The sequence below is a fragment of the Carya illinoinensis genome, chromosome 13 (genome assembly GCF_018687715.1).
Source record: "Carya illinoinensis cultivar Pawnee chromosome 13, C.illinoinensisPawnee_v1, whole genome shotgun sequence".
NCBI classification, from domain to species: Eukaryota; Viridiplantae; Streptophyta; class Magnoliopsida; order Fagales; family Juglandaceae; genus Carya; species Carya illinoinensis.
The window spans coordinates 17,270,565-17,293,264 of record NC_056764.1 but is presented as its reverse complement, the minus strand read 5'-3'; the positions used below and the strand labels follow the sequence as shown (position 1 = coordinate 17,293,264).

The following is a 22,700-nucleotide window of genomic DNA, read 5'->3' as shown; positions in this document are numbered from 1 at the left end:
ATAGATTCAAATATGCACACAAGTATGCCCATTCAAATTCTATAAAAATAACAAAAATAGACAAATAACTATTTTAGCCAATCACATCAGTGGAATGTGTAAAGGGTACACAAAAGTGACTATATGTGACATAACTCAATTACCCACCCTTCTATAGAAATTCTATTAAAATTTTTTTAAAAGAATTTTAAATTTATAGAAAATTCTACTCGCCAAATATATTCCTAGGTTTTTTCTCCAATAAAAAGATACAATATAACTAAATTGCCAAAAAGGGAAAATCAATCTACGGTCCTGATTTTCCCACCGAATCCTAATTTTCTTGGCTTCCTCAAGTCGATTAGAGAAATGACTTGAACCAATGTCCAATTTGGCAAAATTAAAAAAATAAAATAAATAGGGAAAAGTTTGCTTGGAGGAGTCCACCAAGAGCCAAAAATGAAGGAGACCTCCCACCTACGGATTTAGATATTGGAACTTCTATATTAATTTTATATAAAGCATAAAGAGAGGATCAAAGGAAAAGACCAAAGAAAGAGGTGTGAAGATCTTCTTTAATAATTTCAAAATAGAAGATCGGAGTGCCATAAATCCAAATATTAATAACAACTCCATCTAACAAATCTACTAGTTGGATTGCTAATGTAATGATCTCCTTCTTGTCTCGATGAAAAAATATGAGCCTCTCTCAAATCATTCGACCCATTACCTTTTATTTTTATTTATTCTGTTGGTATACAATTCAATTTCTGTAAGGCAATTTTTGTTATGAAATATGAAAAAAATACAAGTGAGGTATATAATAAAACATATAATATTTAAAAATATTTTAATTATTCAAATTACTAAATGAACAACAAAATTTAATATGAAATCTATTGTATATTTAAGAAAGATTTTATTTGAAAGTTGGTGTGCAAAGCATGATCTCTATTTAATTGACATTGATAAAATTTGATTTATTAGTAAAATTTAAAAGCAAATTTTTTTTATAAATTAAATCTTAGCATATCAATAAAGGAGATTGTTACTGAGACTGATATCTAATCGAAGAATCTGACCGCCCAGTGCAATACACTTTTTTTTATTATTTTCTTTTCTTTCAATATTTTTTATATATATTCAAATATTTTTTATATATTAGTAGTTGGGCAACGTCCAAGGGACGTTCGTCCAGTGTATAGAAATATTATTTTTATTAAGGAAAAAATTTTGAATAATAATGTAATATTTTTAGAAAAAAAATATATAAATTCTAACATCAAATAGTAAGATAGACTTAAATCAGTTTTAAAGCATTTAGAATTTATAAAAAAAAAAAAAAAAAAAAAAAAAAGAATCTTGAAACAAACATGTGCAGCACAGGAGATAAACTGTTAACAGTAAAGACACGTTTTCTTAATTTAATAAAGCAATTATTTTTAAAAAGTAACATAATTTTTATAAAGAAATAAAATACTAAGGTTTTTATAAGATATTATTATTTGATTTTAATGTTTCATAATGAATTTAAATTGATAAATAAATAATATTTTATTAGGATAATTGTATTCGTAAATGTAGTTGGTAAATATATTTAAACTTAATTATTTTACATTTCTCTTTGTTTATATAAGGAATGAATAAAAATTTTAAATCACATAAATAAATTGATATATAAATTATAATTTATATAAAAGATCATATATATATAATAGAATATAGAATATATATTTATATAATTTATATAGATATATATAATAGAATATATATATATATAGATATCTAATATACCTCATAAATAAATGATCATCAATGCATAGGTTACAGGATCATGCATGCTGCATGAATTTTAATAATTATGAATTTATTCATAAGTGATTGGGAAGAGAGATTAAAAAATTAAGAACTTTTAAAAAGAGAGAGCCACTTTAATTTATTCATGTAACTAACGGCGTTAATTTTAACGGTAAAACAACAAAAACCGTTAAACCAATAAAATTCCGTTAGATAGCCACTTTATATATATAAAGATATTCAAATATTTTTAAAAAATAAAAAAATATCAATTCATTAATAGTTATTTTCTTAATCATTAAATAAAAATAAAAATTAAAAAAATTTAATCGATTATCGATCACTTTTATTGATTGAACTATTTTTTTCATCAATAAAATAGACGGGTAGTTTAACCACAACTTTCATATAGAAGTACTGTACATATATAATTTTTTTTTTTTTTTTTTCCCTTCTTCTAAATGCTAAAATTAGAACCGAAACTCAATCAAACAGGGACACGCATAAAACATCCAAATGACGAGGCTTCCTTATCCCTTGAACGAGGCCGTACGCCCCAATCTACCCGGAAGTTTCTTTCCTCTCGCCAAAACGCTGTCAGAGCCGCAAACCCACACGGCGCAAGGTTTTGGCCATGTACATTGCACTCTACTTTAGTCCCACATATTTCACATGCATGCATACATACATGTAATAAAGTATAACATCATCATCATGATCGACCACGTTAGCACCACCTTCAGCGCACCACCCCACCCTACCCTACGCCCTTTACGCTCTTTTATCTGCTATAAATACGGAGCTTCCCTTCCTCAATCGCCTGCTCACTTTTGGCGAGAGCACTAACGACTCACAATGGGGAAGGTGAGCCGACTCGCTAAATGTTCCCGTTCCCGTTCCGGGTTATTTCTTTTTTTTCTTCAGTTTTGGGTTTTCTTTTGTTCTGTTCTGTGTATGCTAATGAGCCCATGCGTTGCAGAAGAAGAACAAGAACAGCAACCAGAAGACGAACGAGAACGTCAACGTCAACGAGAACAAGAAGAAGGACAATGATGAGGGAGAGAAAAAGAAGCAGGAGGCGAATCCAATTTCGCCGGCGGTGTTGAAGATCGACATGCATTGCGAGGGCTGCGCCTCGAAGATTATAAGATGCGTTCGCGGCTTTGAGGGTATTATATCTCTTCGTTTAAGTCGTACAATAAACTTGTTTCGTTTTCTAGTCAAAAAATTTTGTAAATTTTTTATTAATTTTTTTCTTTTTTTTCATGACGCTGGAAAGTAGATTCAACTTTCTGGGCCAAAAATAGTTTCATGTAGTTATTTGTTTCTCGGAATTTGTTCGTAAATTAGAAAGTGAACATATGAGTGGTTGGTTATTCTCTGCTCTGTATCTTCGTCCTCTTTGGGGTTTCCGTATACTTTCTCTGTCTCGTTTCTGAGATATTTCTCTGCATAATTTGAGAAGTTTCCTTACTCATTGGCATCTCTATTTTGCAATTTTTTCGAGTTTTGGATCCTTTTTTTCTTTGTACCCTGTGCCTGTTTTCCATGCCAGTAGTGAGTTCCTGATTCTACTTTTCTTTGTTTCTTTACGATACTAGAATTTTTTTTTTTCTCGGACAAAAATTCAGTTCCTTGTTGATTTGATTCTTCTCAGTAAGTTTCAATTTGTTTTATTACTGTTTATCTGCTGAATCCGGAAATAATGTTGCTGGTCTGCTTGCTTGTCCAGCCTGATTCTACTTTTCTTTGTTTCTTTACGATACTAGATTTTTTTTTTCTCGGACAAAAATTGAGTTCCTTGTTGATTTGATTCTTCTCAGCAAGTTTCAATTTGTTTTATTACTGTTTATCTTCTGAATCCGGAAATGATGTTGCTGGTCTGCTTGCTTGTCCAGGCGTGGAGGGTGCGAAAGCGGATATGGAGGCCAACAAACTTACGGTGGTCGGGAACGTGGACCCGACGGAACTCCGGGACAAGCTGGCTGAAAAGACCAAGAAGAAGGTGGATCTCCTCTCCCCGCAGCCCAAGAAGGACAACAAAGCCAACGACAAGTCCGACCAAAAACCAGAGAAGAAAGCTGACGATAAAAAACCCAAAGAGGTACTCTCCAGTCCACTGGTCCCCGTTAACGTGCTCCTGTTTTGTCGTTCTTTCCTTCTTTGCTTGTTTTTTTTTTTTTCCAAAGAAAGAAATCGAAAATAGTTAAAGAATTCGTACTACTGCTCAAACTTCTTGATGTCTGCGCCTATGTTTAACCATTACGTTGCGCACCTGGCGCATTTTATTTCAACTCTCCTGGGAGCTGCTGGTACAATTACGGTTTCAGGGGTTAATACGCTGCGCATTTTAGCACCTGCCCTCCGTGTTGTCTTCCAGATTTATTAAAGCGTCAGAGCCCGAAATTTGTGAACTTCCGACTTACGTTTTTGAGTCAACGTTGAACGTATTCTTTGCTTTTATTTTAATTTTTTTAATATGTATATATAATGGTACAGGCTCCGGTGACGACGGTGATGTTCAAGGTGGATCTGCACTGCCAGGGATGCATTGAGAAGATTCGAAAGACGGTTTCGAAGACCAAAGGTGGGGGGAAGCTAGTTTATCTTTTCTCTCAGCCCTTTTAATGAAAAAAAAGTGTTGTGTAGTGTTATTGAGAAGATACTTCTGTTGATTTGTAGGTTTCAAGGATATGGATATCGACACTAAGAAAGATCTGGTCACCGTAAAGGGCACCATGGATGCAAAGACTTTAGCTCAAAATTTGAAGGAGAAGCTGAAGAGGCAAGTGGAAATCGTGCCGCCCAAGAAGGAGAAAGAAGGCGGCGGAGAGGTTGGTGAGAAAAAGGATGGTAATGGAGGCGGCGGGGGCAAGAAGAAGGGTGGAGGAGGAGATGCTGGGCAAGAGGAAAATGCAGCTGGTATTGCAAAAGTGGAAGGGATTCAAGGGAACAGAATGGATCAGTTTATGGTACAACACCCCGGGTATGGTTTCGGATACGGGTATGGGAATTTTTATGGTCATGGATACCAGGGATATGGGCAGCCTGGGCCATATGGGCCATATGGGCAGCCTGGGTATGGCCATGGAAGCATGGTGGGAGAGCATTTGCATGCCCAGCATTTGCATGCCCCACAGATGTTCAGTGACGAAAACCCAAATGCCTGCTCTGTCATGTGAAAAAAGGAATTTTATCATATAGGTGTGGAGTTGAGATTTTACTACTTTGAAAAGGAAAGTGTAAATAAGACTGTAGAGAAGTAGTAAAAGATGTTGGGGATTTTGGGTGGGGGCTTTAAGGTTTGAAAGGAGAATATGGTTTAACCGTTGTTTTGTTGGACCGGTAGCTATCTAGAGCTTAGCTTTTGGGTTTAAATATATTAATCCCCAGTTCCTAGTTTGATACTGTTTAAATATTGACAATTTGTTTATGTTGAAGTGTTAGTTATCATATTGATCCCAATTACTAATGTTAAATTGTTTTGTTTGTCGTTTGCTTATCAAACTCTTGTCAATGTGGGTATGCGCGTCAGAAAGATGTGTGTGTCATATTCTGTAATTTGGAGGCAATCACTCTCTCCATTTGGTGAGACACTTATCTAAATCTCAGAGGGCTGCTTGCACTTGAAATTCAAGGGTTTATGTCAAAGATTGAAAAGATGGGTTAGCTGTGGGGTCTGTGTTTATGATGTCCAGCCCCATATTTTGGAAATGGACGTCTCTTTGGAGTTGGAGTCGCATTCAGCAATTCCATCGAGTCCCACATGCCACCTATTAAGAGTCCAATACAACATCATTGCATATGTGTGATCTGGAAGATTCTGAATTTCATATTGAATTTGGTTTTAGATTATTTCTGCACCCGCCTCTTGTATTTAACCAAGAGGTCCCCCTCAAAACACAAGTGGGATCCGTGGACTGCACTACTGACTAAACTTCAGCCCCCCTCGCCTTGATTTGGCCTCACGAGATATTCTATTTTGAAACGGATATGAATATTACACCCGTATCCGAGTAAATACAGTGTTCTTCACTCGTGTCGGACTTGTAAATAAAAGCGAAATGTATACTCTCCCCTCGAGCCCTTTTTCCTACAGACGTACAAATGCTTACACGCCATTGCCGACAAAGCCAAGGAAAACCAACAATGATTGATTGAACCCTAGATATGTACGAAGAAGATGCCTTTTTGGAGTTTTATAGAGGGACCCAGAAGTGAATTATATGGGAGAATTTAAATTCGACCCATAAACCAACCTGCGAAACGCGCCCAACATTTTTCTTTTTTTTTTTTATTTTTTATTTTTTTATCTTTTGTTTTTGTGTGTGTGTGTGTGTGTGTGTGTGTGTGTGTTAAGGGGTGGGTGCGGACGTCCTGTGTTAAGGGGTGGGTGCGGACGTCCTGTATGTTGTCCTGAAGCAGAGAGATTTTCCTACGGGTTGTCCCCCTGTAGGTAGTTTGTTCATAGTGGGTCTTTTGTCCCTTCCAAGGGCAAGGGTGGCGTTTCGTGGAAAGTATGTCCATAGTGGAGTTTAAAGGGCGCTTAGCCAAAGGGCATTTTTACCTGTTATCTGCGTGACTCCATAGTTAACAACCCCTTTCTTTTCCTCCCTCTCAGTTGCTACGGAACATCCCTGCAACTGTGGCTGTAATTAATGGCATAATGCTGGCCCCTTTCTATGCCATTGAACCGGGGATTAAAAAAAAAAATTGTTTGATTATATTATTTTCTAGAATAATTCTTCTCATCAGTCACTATTCATTATCCATACCTTACATCTTATGAAAAATATTCATACACCCTATTAAAAATACTCTTACATCCTATGAAAAGTTATAAATGTGGAGTGTGTGATGTAAATAGTGGTTAATTTGTAGCAAAATTCTATTTTCTTAGTGGTGGAGGTACGGGCAAAAAAAAACAGAAGAACCGATAAATCGAAATAGACCAAATCTGTGGGTTTGGTTGAGTATTAGGTTTGGTTCAGTCTATTATCGGGTTTTTTTTTTTAAAAATTGTCAAAATAGGTCCAATTTTGATTTTAATTTTTCTAACACCGAACTGATCGGTTCATATATATTTTAATTTTTTATATTCTATAAAATATTTTTATATGATTTTATATAATTTTTATGTATATTATATATAAAACAATTTTATATTATATGATAAATTACTAATTAATATAATATTAAATTTTAAAATCCTATATTAATAGTTGTACTAATACTATATCACTATATATTATAATATGCTATAATATATCACTATATTATATATACTATACAATACATCGAAAAAATTAGACTGAAACTGATAAAATTAAAATTACTAATTCAGATATATAACCAATGTGATATCGATTTTTTAAATTTTAAAATTGATATATACTGATTCGGTTCTAAAATATATTCAAAACTGAATGCGACCAATTACACCACCAATGAGAGGCGTACAATTTTTTTCTATAAGTTCCTTGTAACTTTGTTTGAATGGAAGCGTGATTACTTAAATTTTGAAAATTAAAAATAAAAATTAATATTTTTATAAAGTGGTACTATTATATTGGCTGGTTGTAAAAATAATAGTAAAAAATGTTACATTAATATCATTATTTATTTATAGCTTGATTATCTCAGGGTTTTCACTTTTTACGCATCAGTCTAGCCTGTTGAGAAATTCACATTTTAGTACCTAATGCCTATTACAAAAAAAAAGAAAAAGTTTCCTAATGCCAGAATGCCATGTGATCAAGAGTCCCCCAATGTTGACTGGCACCCACTTTCTAGGCAAATCTCTCTCTCTCTCTCTCTCTCTCTCTCTCTCTCTCTCTCTCTCTCTCTCATACATTTTTATTTTTTAGTTTTTCAAATTGACCTTTTTGCCTTTCTACATATATTTGGCTTTTAAACGATTTTGATAAATCTTTTCATTTTTTTCTTCGTTAAACAGGTTAATTCTTAAATTTTAATTTTTGAACTTTTAATTTTAATTCTGATCAATTCAATCCTTTCATTAATATACTGTTAGAAATGCGTCAAAACGTCGCACCAACACCAATAAATTACTGCCACATATAACCCAAAAATTTAAAAATATATTTAACACTATAATATATAAAACTAAAATTAATAAAAAAACATTAAATTGTGCCAGACATAAGTGTCGTGCCCGAGTGACCTGGGTGACCATCGATGTCAGGGATATAATCGGTCTGAATGTAGACAAATTTTGAAATTAAACTTATATGTATCAATTTTATATTTTTAAGAATCGATATCACACCAATTATTCTCTTAAATCAGTATTTTTGATTTTATCAATTTTGATCTGATTTTTCGATTTTAATCAAGTATTAATGTGTCATAAACAATTATTTATATAGTTATTTATATATAGACTTAAAGTGAATTACCAAATACCAACAGTATTAATACTAGATCATAAAACGTAATTATTATACTAATATATATTAGTATTATTAATATATTATGTATTTATCAAAAAGAATATGCTGAGAATTTATTAGACCACAAAATGTAATTAATATATATTATATATTAATAAAATATAATCAAATAAATTTTTATGTTTAAAATTAAAATTAAAATTTATATTATAAATTATAATATAAAATTATGTCATATATAATTATATATAAAAAATACTTTATATAGTATTAAAAATTAATTTTATATTATATATATATACGAATCAGTCCAGTCTAATCTAATTCAATGCCAAAAAATTTAAAATTTGAGCCATACTGGTTTTAATTAATTTTTAAAGTGGGTCCATTCCCAGATCGAAAATAATAAAAACAAAAATGATTATATTTTATTTCTTTCAAATAAAAAATTCGCAGTATTTCTAAATCTCCAAGAATTAACAAAAAAGGTAAAAAATATAATATTTTAAGAAATCTCATTTTCTTTATATTAAACATGATTATAAAGTTGTATAAAATATACTATACATAATGTCACAAATTTTGAGTGAAAGGGATTTAAACAAACGAAATGACTAATTAAAATTTATTAAGTATTTATTATATTTTTTCTAAAAAATTCTTATAAACAATAATAAATATTGCAAAAGTCACTTCATATGTGTCTCTCTTTTACATTAAGTTAGTAGTATCGCTGATGAAAAAACGAAGGCAACTCGACTTACTCGACTCATATCATTTTGTATGTAATATTTTTGGAAAATACTATTCCTACGAGATGTCCACTGTTTTATCTTTTTTTTTTTATTAACTTAATAATTAAAGAATTTTTTTTGTAATAATGAATTTATGTTTATTTGAAAAGAAATATTTAAGGGAGTTTTAAAACATTCGTAGAAAAAACAAAAAATATTACACACTCAGTGGCCACTCTCGGTACATGTAGCATTATCCATTAATTTTATAGTAAATATATCTAATTTTATAATAAGAATATTTTTAAGTATTTAAAAAAGTAACAGGAGATCATGCTACAAATTATTATCAATATATTATATCTTATAAATTATAAGATATAATATAAATAATCTATTTATATCAAAATAAAATATATTTAATAAATAAATAAATTGTTCGTAAATATATATAAATACAGAAAGATGATAAACACGGACCATATGCTAATTTTATTGAAGTTAATCATTTACAACCTTTATAGCTATGTCTTACGTCTTTTCAATATTCTTTCACTACTCATGACGAAAAGAAGAATCTTGTGGCCACTTCATAGTCTATAAACCGAGACATGTAATCATGAGGATCACATAGCTAAGGCGTTCGTTCGTGTGATTAAAGTGTTGAAGCACGCAGACCTTCCATTATCTACTCCATCATGACCCTAAAGATTGACAACGTGTGAATCATCATCAGCGTCATGTTGATTCGGGGGCTGTCATGCATGCATACATGTGATGCACATTGTGATGATGATGATGATGATACCATGCATGCATCCTGAACATAGTACAAACAAGTAGTCTTCCCAAAAGGGGGTGGGAAAAAGGTTCTCACGACAAAAACAACTAAAATTACTTTATATTCTCAGTCCAATTGTTTTTGGCAATTAAGAAAATCATAGAGTACTGGGGGTGGTACTGTTGGCTTTGCAACTCTCCCAAATTTCCTGCCCCGTGAATGGGAAAGTGACGCGTGTCACTGAAGAGCGGAAAATACAGAGAATACACGGATATTCTGCACCCATGCCTCAACCCCTCGTGAGAGACCAACCTCATTATAAGAACAACTATTGTAATATATAGATTAAAAGTATTTTCAGTGCATTTTAAAAGTTAAAGTTCAGTGTTATTGGGCTTCCTTTTGTATAATATTCACCAACAAAAAGTATATGTAAATTGAGATTCCAAATCCATGTGAACAAAAGAGGCTTTTTTTTCCCTCCCCCTTTGTTTTTTTGAAGTCCTTTCCCTTTAGACGTGATGATTGCATGAGTTCATCCACATGTGAGAGGGAGGACACGTCGAAAAGAGTATTAAAGTAAAAGGGAGGATTTTTTTTTTTTTTTTCCCCCCCGTAGAGAAGTCATTTTCCAATTGCATTTAGAAATATCAACACTCAATTAATGTTTGAAATAAAATATTAATTCCACAAATTGAATTTAAAAAAAAAATAGCAAAAATTAAAATATCTTGTCACAATACGTTGGATTTATTATAATATAAAAATATCAAATATATCACACTAAATTACGTTAACTTATATATTTATTTTACAAACTTAATATTTTTTTATGCATAACTTTTTTATTAATAAATTGGCAAATTTATCAATAAACAATTTATATGTTAGTAGATCTAATACAACTTAACAAGTGTATTAAAGCATTCCTCTCGAAAGAAAAAGTGTCCCTCATTCTCTCCATCTTCTATCTTCTTGTTCTACCTTAACTCTTCTGCTCTTCCTCTCTATTCTATTTCTGGTACTGCTTTATTTATAGGTTTATCTATTAGTGTTTTTAACATCTTCTCTTGACCAGTTCAATCTATACTTGATCTACTGCTTTCCAACGACTGATTGTCTACACGCGTTCCCCCATGCAACTCTTCGGCCTTCAATCTACTAGCTGAGTGTGGAGTAGCTTGTGCATGACCACCACATACTGTCACGTTAAAACACATTCGATGCCTACACATGCCATATCAGTAGTTTCTTCATCCCAAATCTATTTGATCTTACTCAACCTATCTCACTATCACTTGCACATGGCGGCCTCCACGCACCATTACAGGCGCACATAAAAAAATCCAGTGACTAACAATTCAAGCCAATTGATAGCGTCTATCCTACTTTATTTTCGCTTTTCTTAATCAAGTATTTTGAAGATGAGGACATCAGTCTCTTCTATAAACATTTCAAACCAACAAATTGCAATGCACCACCAATAATCACTCCCTCTAGCAATGGCGTCACAATTCATACAATGAATAGTAAAAAACTGTCTTTTAAGACAATACCTCCTTTGCAGGAACCAATTTCTTGATTCCAAAACTATTCAATTTATTTTCCTCATTTACACTATACTTATTGTAATGGGTTGTTTGTAGAAAAATCTCACATCTTTCTCATATATCCTATCTTTTTATGTTAAATAAAATGCTTGTTGTTGGTGAAATTACACAATAATGTAATAAAAATTACAATAAAGTTAAAATATAAACGAGGCCAGTTTGGACTGAGGCACGTAAATCTCGCTTTCTTTAAGGAGATTCAAGCCCTCTGCGGTGTACAAAGTCTCAAATTAACCGGTGCAGTAGAACTTCTCTTGACTTGACTCCTCCAGGATACAACAGCCCAACTGATCGTCGTATAGCCCGAACCAACTCTGCACAAGTGGTTGAGCTCAAAGCTTCACCAGAAAAACACCTTTCTTTTATCTGAAAATATACTCAACAAATATTTACGTACAACCCTCTATTTTATTTTATTGTATATCAAGATAATACTACTTTCAAAAGCCTCTCCGTAGACTAGGTGGACGCTCCCATTATATAGAAATCAGTTAGCATGTAAAAAAAAAAAAGGTAGCCATTTGTACATACGGCATATGGGCAATAAAGAAGGAAAAACAATAAAAACGTTGGTCATTATCAAAGATCCGTAAACAGAACGTTGGCCAAATAGCTATAGTTATTACCCCCATTAACCCATACCAACGGTAAGTAAAATAGGTCAAATAAATAGCTCCTCAATAAAGTTGAAAATAAGGAAAGAAACGTACAAAGCCATAAACTCAATTTTACCTGCAATTATCCCTAAGTGTACTAAAAAGACCAACTATGAGGTATTAACACCAACGTTCGGATAATAAGATAACGGCAGCAAAGAAATTACTTTCACAGATAACGATTTATATTTATTAAAAAAAACTGGGCTATTGAAAGAAATGATAAATAACCAGTAATGACTCTTAAGAAAACGTTATTAATAAATATTATTTAAAAAAAAAACCAACATTCCCCCACTATTTTTTTTTTAAAAAAAAAAAATATATATATATATATAAGAGATATTTCCAGACGAAGAAGGATTATTATGCATCATGAAGGTGTGCTTTGCATTGAACCCTCACTTAGTAAAATAACAACCTCTATTCCAGAGTCAGTAGTGGTCTCAGACTTGAACTATGACTGCTTGAGGGAAATAAAGAATTATTATTTACACATAATAACTCAGGTGTTAACATGAGCTTTATTTGCCAGCACATTACGGCCTTGTGCTAATCCCAGTTTCATGAGTGTATTTGAGAATAAACCCGATTCTCATAGAGAGCGGCCCCACTCTCACACTCACATAGGTGAAATCTGTCAAGGGTGCTCCTATAATTCTTACACCCTACTCATAAGAGCTACAGAATTTCATTAAGAGTTTATTTAAAAACTCATCCTCCACAACATTACAGGATAAATACACTCGCATCATAGGAATGAGAAATAAAATAAATAGTACATTTTTTACGACCATCATATGATTCGTTTTTCCCATTGAATCCAGTTCTCAGGATCTCTGGTCCCCAGGTTGGGTATCCTCATACATGGCTCTTGAATTATGGGTTTTAATCTCATTTCCCTTGATGTATTCCAGATCAATTTTTCTTGTCAAAGCTTTCTATAGTGGATCCACTTTAATAACACCATCAATAAAAAAAATCTCACAGTATTGTGTTTTTCCTCTAAAGATCTGGATTTAACGTTATAATAATGGTTTTGTACTCTACCAACTGTAGTAGTACTATTGCAACAAATTGATATGGTTGAATCTGATTTTTCCCATAAAAGAATAAATCTCTCAACTAATTTGCTTCTTTATTGAAGCCAAAATAGTTAAACTCCATAGTTGACATGGGAAAAAAAATACGGCAGCCAAAACATGCAATGAATCTCTTAAATTTTAAAATGGCTTAAACAGAAACAAAATAGCCAAAACAGTTCAACCATAAATACCATATACGTTTTAAACAAATCCAATAAGGATAATAGATGTACCCACACAAATATTAAACCGTTTGAATAAGTTGAATCTAAATGCACAAAAACGTATAACACCAAAAAAAAAAAATAATAAGAATCGGCTTTATTCAAAAAGCTTAAAATAAACTGAAGAACAACGTACAAGCCAAAATTCTTTAGAAAAAATTTTAAAAACTTGACAGGCCCCCACTAATTTTTGGATTTAAAAACAGATTTTTTTCATATAAAAAAAATATATATAAAGAGAAACGTTCTATACTTTATTCTCAATACTCAATTTAAATATTCCATCACAAGCATAGCCTTTGCCCACAAAAACTCTATTTTTTGTAATCACATATTGATCAGATTCCATAATTTGTTTGAAGCCCGCTTTGTTGAGTAAAAAACTCGACATCAAATTCTTCCTCATGGACGGTGTATAGAGTACATCTTTGAGCATCAATATACGTCCCGAGGTGAATTTCAGCTTGACCTCACCACTCCCAATGACCTTGATTTTACTTGAATCACCAAGCATGATAGTCTTCTCTTCTTCAAAGGGAGTAAAATTTTTGAACCAATCTTTATCGTAGTAGACATGCCTATTGGCACCAGAAACTGCCCACCACCCTTCAACAAATTCAACCACGTTAATGTCTGTAATCATTGCTACAAACGGCTCCTCAGTTACGTTAACTTGAGGATTATTTTATCGCTTCCGAAACTTGCAAATTCGAGCAAAATGCCCACTTTTGCCACAGACAAAACAAGCTTGATTTTGTGAAGGGGGTCCTTGGTTCTTATCATATTGGCTTTGAAAGCCCTTTTTGTGAGGTCTACCAAATTTTTTCAAATCTTTTCTTTGTGGCTTCAAATAACTATTCCTCATATTTTGACTCTTGGGCAAGCTATCATTTTTAGAAATTAAATTTACTTTTGTCATGAAATCTTCATTACCATTTTGAAACACCAATGCATCTTGGCCTTTAGCTTCCTCTTCTATGCGAATACGTGTGATTAATGTCTCTAAGGAAGTCTCATTTTGTTTATGGCGCATCGACTTTTGAAACTCTCTCCACGAAGGTGGTAGCTTATCGATGATGCCACAAACAATTAGATTGTCTCCAATCTTGATACCTTCAGATCTAACTTCTGCTACAACCATTTGAAAATCTTGAGCTTGCTCTGTGACGGACTTTTCATCAATCATTTGATATCGAAAGAAGCGACTTGCCGCATATTTCTTCACTCTGGCTTCTTCCGTATCATATTTACTCTGTAAAGCTTTCCAAATTTTCTTTGCAGAAGTGTAAGTAGTATTGTAGTAATCATAAAATTGATCAGCAAGACAATTTAAAAGATAGCATCGACAACTATACTCATCTTTGGTATATTTTTCAATCTTTTCTTCGTGAGCTTTCACTTGTACTTCAGTCATGTTCTCGGTGGTGATCTTTCTAGGATTCTTTGCAGTGAGAACATAAGAGACATTCAGAAGGCTTAGATAGAAGAGCACTTTGCACTTCCATCTCTTGAAATTGGCTCCTTTGAAGCGGAAGGGCTTGTTAAGATCTCCAATACTTTCCGTGGATTTTTCAGTTGTAGGCTCTATGTTTGATTCTCTTTAAAATTGTTGGTGAAATTACACAATAATGTAATAAAAATTAAAATAAAGTTAAAATATAAACGAAGCCAGTTTGGACTGAGGTACGAAAATCTCACTTTCTTTAAGGAGATTCAAGCCCTTTGCAGTGTACAAAGTCTCAAATTAACCGGTGCAGCAGAACTTCTCTTGACTTGACTCCTCCAGGATACAATAGCCCAACTGATCGTCGTATAGCCCGAACCAACTCTGCACAAGTGGTTGAGCTCAAAGCTCCACTAGAAAAATACTTTTCTTTTATCTGAAAATACACTCAACAAATATTTACGTACAATCCTCTATTTTATTTTATTGTATATCAAGATAATACTACTTTCAAAAGCCTCTCCGTAGACTAGGTGGACGCTCCCAATATATAGAAAGCAGTTAGCATGTAAAAAAAAAAGGTAGCCGTTTGTACATATGGCATATGGGCAATAAAGAAGGAAAAACAATAAAAACGTTGGCCATTATCAAAGATCCGTAAAAAGAACGTCGGCCAAATAGCTATAGTTATTACCCCCATTAACACATACCAACGGTAAGTAAAATAGGCCAAATAAATAGCTCCTCAATAAAGCTGAAAATAATGAAAGAAACGTACAAAGCCATAAACTCAATTTTACCTGCCGTTATCCCTAAGTGTACTAAAAAGACCAGCTATGAGGTATTAACACCAACGTTCGAATAATAAGATAACGGCAATAAAGAAATTACTTTCACAGATAACGATTTATATTTATTAAAGAAAATTAGGCTATTGAAAGAAATGATAAATAACCAGTAATGACTCTTAAGAAAACGTTATTAATAAATATTATTTAAAAAAAAAAAACCAACACTTGTTCTAGAAAAAATAATTATCTAATACAACTTATATACCATATCTATTTTTTAGTAAAAAGAAATTTACAAATTAATATCTCATATCAGATGACGGTCTTATCGATTTGTATGTCTTTTCTTTTTTCTTTTTATAATCTTGGTAGACTAAACATTATTTATACGCGGTATACATAACTCTGTATCTAGATATATGTATATGTAATTATGTACGCAAAATGGGGTTTGTAGATCAGGAGAATGCACAGTGTTTGTAATGATTGCTAGAGTAGGGCTGAAGACAGAAACTCCTCGAACTGTGAAGATGTATGCCGATCGACTTTAATGTCTGGAAGAGTGTTCTCACGTAAAAGCATACTATGTGTATGACTTGGATGATTAATTCCTGCTGTGTATGAAGGAATCTGGGACCTTAATTTTTGGGATTAGCACTTGTGGCGTTGTCTGCTGGTTTGAGATGATGTCAATGTATACGTGTTCCTATCCTGTGTTAGGTTCTTGAGAAAATAATTATAATCTTAAATCTATTAGGGTGAATGTGAATGTCAACAATCATCATATATAAATAATTCAGATCCACGTCACCCTATTCTAGTAGTTTTTATTATTTGATGCCTAGTAGTTTTTAAGAATATTAAGGAAAAGAATGTCAAAAATTAATAAAAGAAAACTGAAGCCTTTTTTAAAATAATGACAATTATCAGATGCTTTCAAGTAATTGTTCTTTTTTTTTTTTTTTTCTCCCACAAAACTAATAAGAAATTTTGAATAATTATAAGTAACAGAGCCGATGATCAATCTAATAGCTCAGTAAAACAAATACTGAAGAATCAAAACATCTCATCTAAATAATTTGATTAATCTGATTTGGTTATACAAATAAAATAATCTCATCTCATATAATTATTATAATTATTTTAAATCTTATATAAAATATAATAAATAATTTAAAATTTTAAAATAAAAATAAAAATAATACTTATTTTTAATAATATTTTATTTAATTTTTAAATTTTTATTTTACCTTATCTTATCTCTATAATTAAGCAAAAGAAAGATAAAGATAAGATAATAAACAGAAAAAATTAAAAAAGAAACACGAATGCCCATCAGCAATTATAACTTTTGACTAGACTGCAATTATAACTCAGGTTGCCTTCTGGTCAAAATTTAGGTCATGTCTGTGATTTTTTTGGCAGATTCATTTATATATTGACGGGTGTGTGGGATTGTTTGTAAAATAAATGAGTAATTTTAAATAAAAATTTAAAATTAAATAAAATATTATTAAAATATAATTTTTTAATATTATTATTAAAATAAAATTTAAAAAATTAAATTATTTATTATATTTTATATAATATTTTAAAAAAATTGTAATGATTAGTGTCTCTCAATGATACACAGAATATTAGATAATCAACAAGTGGTTGAAGTACAGGGGCTTTTATTTTGGTCTTTTGGAAAAGCAAAAAGCCATGAAAGGAGGTTTAAGGCAATTTCCATTCACCATGGGCACTTTTTTCTTTTCCCATCATAGCAGAGAGCAAGAAAGTCATGGCCTTTTTTCTGGCATCTGACTTATAGATTGCAGAAACCCCCTGCGTAAGTTTCAGCCAGGGCGCTTTTCTTGAACCAAATTATTATTATTACTGTTTTTTGTTGGACTAAATTTAGTAGTTTTTGTGTGTTGCCATTATGATAAGAAAGTTGAATGCGTATTGCCATGGCTCATGAGTTTTTCAGCTCAAAGTTACAGTTCTGATATTTTATTTTATATTTTTTTTATTGTTTAAAAAAGTGATTATTAGTGAAGTATAGTATTTTTTCTTATTTTTAAAAAATATTTAGAAATATTTATTGGATATAGGATTAATTTCCAAGAAGCAAATCATGGGAACTATTTAAGCATTTTTAACCCCTTTTTTAAAAATTTATCATTGTTATTACAACCAAGGTTCTGAAACTGATTTAAATGGCACAGAACAAAGCAAAACATTATAATTAAGGACATCCTAAACATGCTCAAATTGGTGGACCAAATCAAGAGGAGACCCAAAGAGCACAAGAAGCATAGTCGACATACTGATAAATATATAAATACATCCATCGTAGTTTTCAATAGAAGTCAAACGTCTCCCATGACTTCTATTGTAGAAGAAATACTTCTATGGGTGTGACAGCCATCACACCAAAACCAAGCTTTGACACACTTGTAATAGATAGCTTCCTGATGACAGCAGGCTCATGCCACGATGACAGGGGAAAAATGCTCTGCGCATGGACCAGAAAGTAATGCTATAATTAGAAAATATTTAAATATTATATAATTATTTAAAAAAAGAGCGAGATTAATTATTAAAAAATTAATTTTTAAATCTTATATTTTTTCATTTTTTATAATAATAATTATGTAATATTTACAGACTCATGCTTAACAATTATTTCTCTTTTGATTATAACAAAGGTACGAAAGAGGGTAAGAAATCTTGAATATATGCTATCAATACTCTTGATGAGAAGTTAATAAATTGGTTTGGTTTCAATTTTCTTCAATTCACAGACGTTATTAAAAGGGGTCATAATTAACATATAATTTTAAGGTATGGAAGTTTCAAGTGCTATTTTTTGAAAAAGTGAGATCACCATTAAAAAAAAATTAATTTTTTTTAAATGAGTCTTAAATTCTTCTAAAATTTATACACTTTAAAACTATATAAATCATTTTCGTTAAAATAATTAATAGGATAGTTCGTAAAGTTATGAACTATTTTGATTTAATTGTTGCAATGGGCCAAGGCGGCCCATCCATTAGGAGTCTTAAGCAATTGCCTAAAAGTCCTTGATGGAACAAACCTCCCTAAAACATTGTTTTTTTTAAATACTCAATTAAAAAAGATATTTAAAAAAATATTAACTCAATGAGTGAACATCAAAAGTATGAAATATATATTATGTCATTATTAATTTTAAAAGTATATATACATAATAATTATTTCACATATTCTCCTTCTAAGAATACACTTTTTATTATTTTAATATATAATGTGAAAACTATTAATAGCAAGATTTAATTTTTAGTGTTTATAAAAAGTCTTTGTCTAATCCTTTAAAGAGGCAATGCCCCATTTTTTCCCAAATGTGTATGTTGTTTATATAAAACTTTATTGATACTAATGATTATAATTGCTTCTAAGAGTCTAAAGCAAGCCTTGTAAAACTAAATTTGATATCTTTTTAAATCGAAAATTTTCTAATAAGTCGATTATTAGTTAAAATGTGATATAAAATCTTAATTAGTAATTTTAATTTGCAATATGATAGGAAATATTTAAAATAAATTTGTAATGTAAAATATAAAATTAAAATAATTTTATATTTAAAAAATAGCAATGTTACATACAGTCATTTTTCTGTACTCTTTGCGCACTCCATTGATATAATTAGCTGCATCAAATTATTTTTAATATTCAACTAATCACATCAATAAAATGTATAGAAGAATACGTAAAAGTGACTGTACATAAAATTTTTAATTAAAAAAAATATATCTCAAAATTTTAACTTTATGCCCTCGAAACTTTTGAGCTGGCCCTGGTAATGAGTGCCGCAAGAAGAGCTATTGGAGCGGGTGCATTATTTTTCTTTCAAAGAAAAAGATTGAAATGGATGTTCCAAATTTCATCTATACTTTGAGATTGAAAAAAAGAAGTTATTTTCTTATGCAATGTTTATTATTAATTAAGACTGTTGTGAGGAGCTCGTTGCCAAATTTCACTTCCTATTCCTTGAACAAAGAGTATGTTAACTCTTGTTATCAAGAAAAACAATAAAGATGGGGCCTCCGATCATGAATTGGGTTAAGCTGATTGAATTGCTGGCAGTCTCGAGAGATGGCGCGTAAGACTCCTATTTTTCCTTGGCTTTCCTCTTACTTAGAATTACATCAAATCAAAAATGCATTAACACCATTGAATATTGTTCTTCACCAGATCATGTTTTCGGATAGCTATTATTTTACATGCATTTGAAAACCATGCTTACTTGTCAATCTTCAGAGATAAACTACTCTAGACAATGTAGACATAGGTAGGAGTTTGAAGGAAGATTCAAAGGCATAAAGATGCTAATGCATTGGAGATAACACGTCATGTCCGATTTGGAACATGCATGAATGGAGTCCAAACAAATCCAGAGTAGTGACGGGGGTGATTCGATTGGTGAAAAGATTATTGTTATGGACGTATTTCACAGCTTTTTCTACACGATCACCTGTAATAAAAAAAGAGTGTGACTTGAAGGTTCGAGGGAACGCCTCCTATGCTTAAATCAGTGAGAATAATGTAGATCTCTCTTTAGCCCAATGAATCATATAGATTTCATTGTCATAACAAGACAGTATAAATAGAGCCCATGATGTTTCTATTGCTATGTGATAACTATTTCATTTGTTATTTGAAATTCAAGTATTAGGATATTGGGATTTAGCTTACTCCGAATAAACCAATGGCTCCTCTTCCCAACGGCCTCATACAACTATTCTTTTGGTGTTACCCTTATATGCTTGAAATGGGCTAGGCCCTTAATTGATTGGTTATTGAGCTGAGCTACAGCTCAAGCCCATGATACAACTCGGCAGGCCCTGTAGAGGATTAAACCCCTTCTAGTTACCTTGCAAAGTCTCACCACGCTCAACATTATGGGAATTGTAATCATGGCATCGCTTTGTTGTCTAGGTTTTTTGTCTTTTCATACTCTCTTTTAGAGCGGTGTTTCAACTATGCGCCCTTTTGCGCATCCCACTTACCGTCACGGGTATTTTAGCCTTCAGGCACTCTTTTCCCACTTCTCCTCTTTTGGTTCTCTTCTCTCCTCTCTCGAGCACTTTACTTCTTTGCATTTTCTTTTAAACTTATTTGTCAATCCATGGCTTCCTCTAAAAACAATCCTTTGTCTTCATCTCGTGGGTCTAGCTCTTCACAACCCCATGATTCTCTTACTGACATTGCGGGGGCAGTTGCTAACCCTACTACTGAGGGGGAATTTACCCCTTGTTTGATTTTCGAGGACCATCGATGGTCCTCAACCATTTCTCATTGCGAACTGGACTCCGCTAGGGATAACTTTAATATCTCAAACTCAAGTGGCTTTGTGGCTGTTGACGTGAGAGGTATGGCCGTTTATGTTGCCTTATATATGGCTATGTTCGCGACGTGCTAGACGTCTTGGGGCTTGCTCCGGCCCAAATTGTGTCTATCGCTTGGCAGATTCTAATGGCTTGTTGCATTCTTTGGAGGTGAGTGTTGGAGCCCACGAGTGATTAATACCCTGACTTCACGGCTCATGAGTTCCTTTCCTTACACAGGTTCAAATGTTTGGAAAGGAATCATTGCAGTTTTAGGGCTCACAATAAATTGGTCCAGTCAGAGTGCAAATATTCCCACGCCAAGGATTGGCAGAGGAAATTTTTCTTTGTATCAGGTGATGGTTGGGAGTTCCCAATAGATAAGGCATCAAACCAAAAGTTCCTTATTAGAGCTTCATGGTCCCTGATTCCTGATGAATGTTTGAGATTCTCCTTTCTGCCTTAGAGGAGGCTCGCATCCAGTTGATACAAGCTTTAGTAGATCAAAACAACAACCCCACATGGTCATATGTCATTTTGGCCCCCTCTAATAGTGGCAAGTTCTTGATGGTGCCTAGTAAGGCATGAGTTTTCAGTTGCGAATTTCTAGGCGCTTAGCTATCGGCGGATGGTTTGGAAAGAGGCCCATTGCCATTGGTAGGGGGAAAGAAAAAGAAAAAGGTCTGTTTGGTAGTGGCACCATCGGACGAGTCTAGTTTCATAAGGAGTGGGCTCTCACCACGACCTTTGGCAAGCGGCGAAGAGGACCCAGATCACCCCCAATTACCCCCAACTAACTCCCTCGACTAGTTTTTGGCCTAGACTGAGGCTGATCTCAAGTTGGTGATAGAGGCTAAGTCTGTCTTGTCGTCTAATGTTCCTCCTAAAGTGGCTCCATGAGCAGATGACTACATTAACTTGGGTGAGGATGATGATATTGTGACCTTGAATCCAAAGTTACTGAATGTTCCCCCCACTGTGCCTAGTAGCTTCCCTCCTTTTGAAGCCTTTAGGGAGTCCCTACGCATTGAAGATGTTGAAGACCCATCGACGAGGGTTGCTATTGTTGTCTCTAGCTTGCCACTCGCCTCGACTATTTCAAATGGGATCACTCTTGAGATTCCTTTTGTTTTTCCAACCCTATCGCCTACTAGTGGAAGTAGGGTGTCAATCCCTTTCTTGCCTTATAGTATCTCCCCTGTTGGGGGTGGCGAGTCGTCTCAGACTTTCCCAATAGACAACCCTCTCGCGATCCTTCTTGAGTATCACTTGCTCGGGAAGTTGACGCAGTGCTTCCCCTGGATCAACAGGTAGGAACACCCCCTCAAGTGAACACCAGTACTCCACCTCAATGATTGCCCGTAGCTTCTCAGGATTTTCCTCGATACCTTTATCCGACACTATGAACCCCAGAAAATTTTCCAATTGTACTCTAAATGTGCACTTCGTCGGATTAAGCTTCATCTTGTATTGGTGTAACACTTCGAAGGCTTCTTTTAGATCCTTCATATGTTTCCTAAACTCCATGATTTTCATCAGCAGGTCGTCCACATAAACTTCCATGCTTCGACCTATTTGGTATTTGAACATCCTATTTACCTTTGGTACATTGCTCTTGCATTTTTCAGGTCAAAAGGAATGACCTTGTAGTAGTACAATCCTCGATCTGTTATGAAAGGAGTTTTTTCTTTGTCGGTCTGATTCATCCGAATTTGGTTGTATCCTGAGTATTTGTCCATGAAAGTCAACACTTTGTGTCCTGCCGTGGCATCGAAAATCAAGTCTATTCGTGGGAGAGGAAAGCTATCCTTTGGACAAAACTTGTTAAGGTCCAT

General features: G+C 33.0%; 2 protein-coding genes across 2 annotated transcripts; one reads left to right on the top strand and one right to left on the bottom strand.

The window, feature by feature from the left end:
• Nucleotides 1-2,479: 2,479 nt before the first annotated feature.
• On the top strand, nt 2,480-5,278 carry LOC122292365 (heavy metal-associated isoprenylated plant protein 3). Its single transcript, XM_043100686.1, has 5 exons — nt 2,480-2,640; nt 2,756-2,945; nt 3,675-3,880; nt 4,276-4,363; nt 4,459-5,278. The coding sequence occupies exons 1-5, from the start codon at nt 2,632-2,634 to the stop codon at nt 4,956-4,958; spliced, it is 993 nt and encodes a 330-aa protein (XP_042956620.1). The 5' UTR covers nt 2,480-2,631; the 3' UTR covers nt 4,959-5,278.
• Nucleotides 5,279-13,526: 8,248 nt separating this feature from the next.
• Nucleotides 13,527-14,693, bottom strand: LOC122290999. Its single transcript, XM_043098654.1, has 2 exons — nt 14,213-14,693; nt 13,527-13,885 (listed from the first exon to the last, which is right to left on the bottom strand). Exons 1-2 carry the CDS (start codon nt 14,691-14,693, stop codon nt 13,527-13,529), a joined length of 840 nt encoding a protein of 279 aa, XP_042954588.1.
• Nucleotides 14,694-22,700: the final 8,007 nt, after the last annotated feature.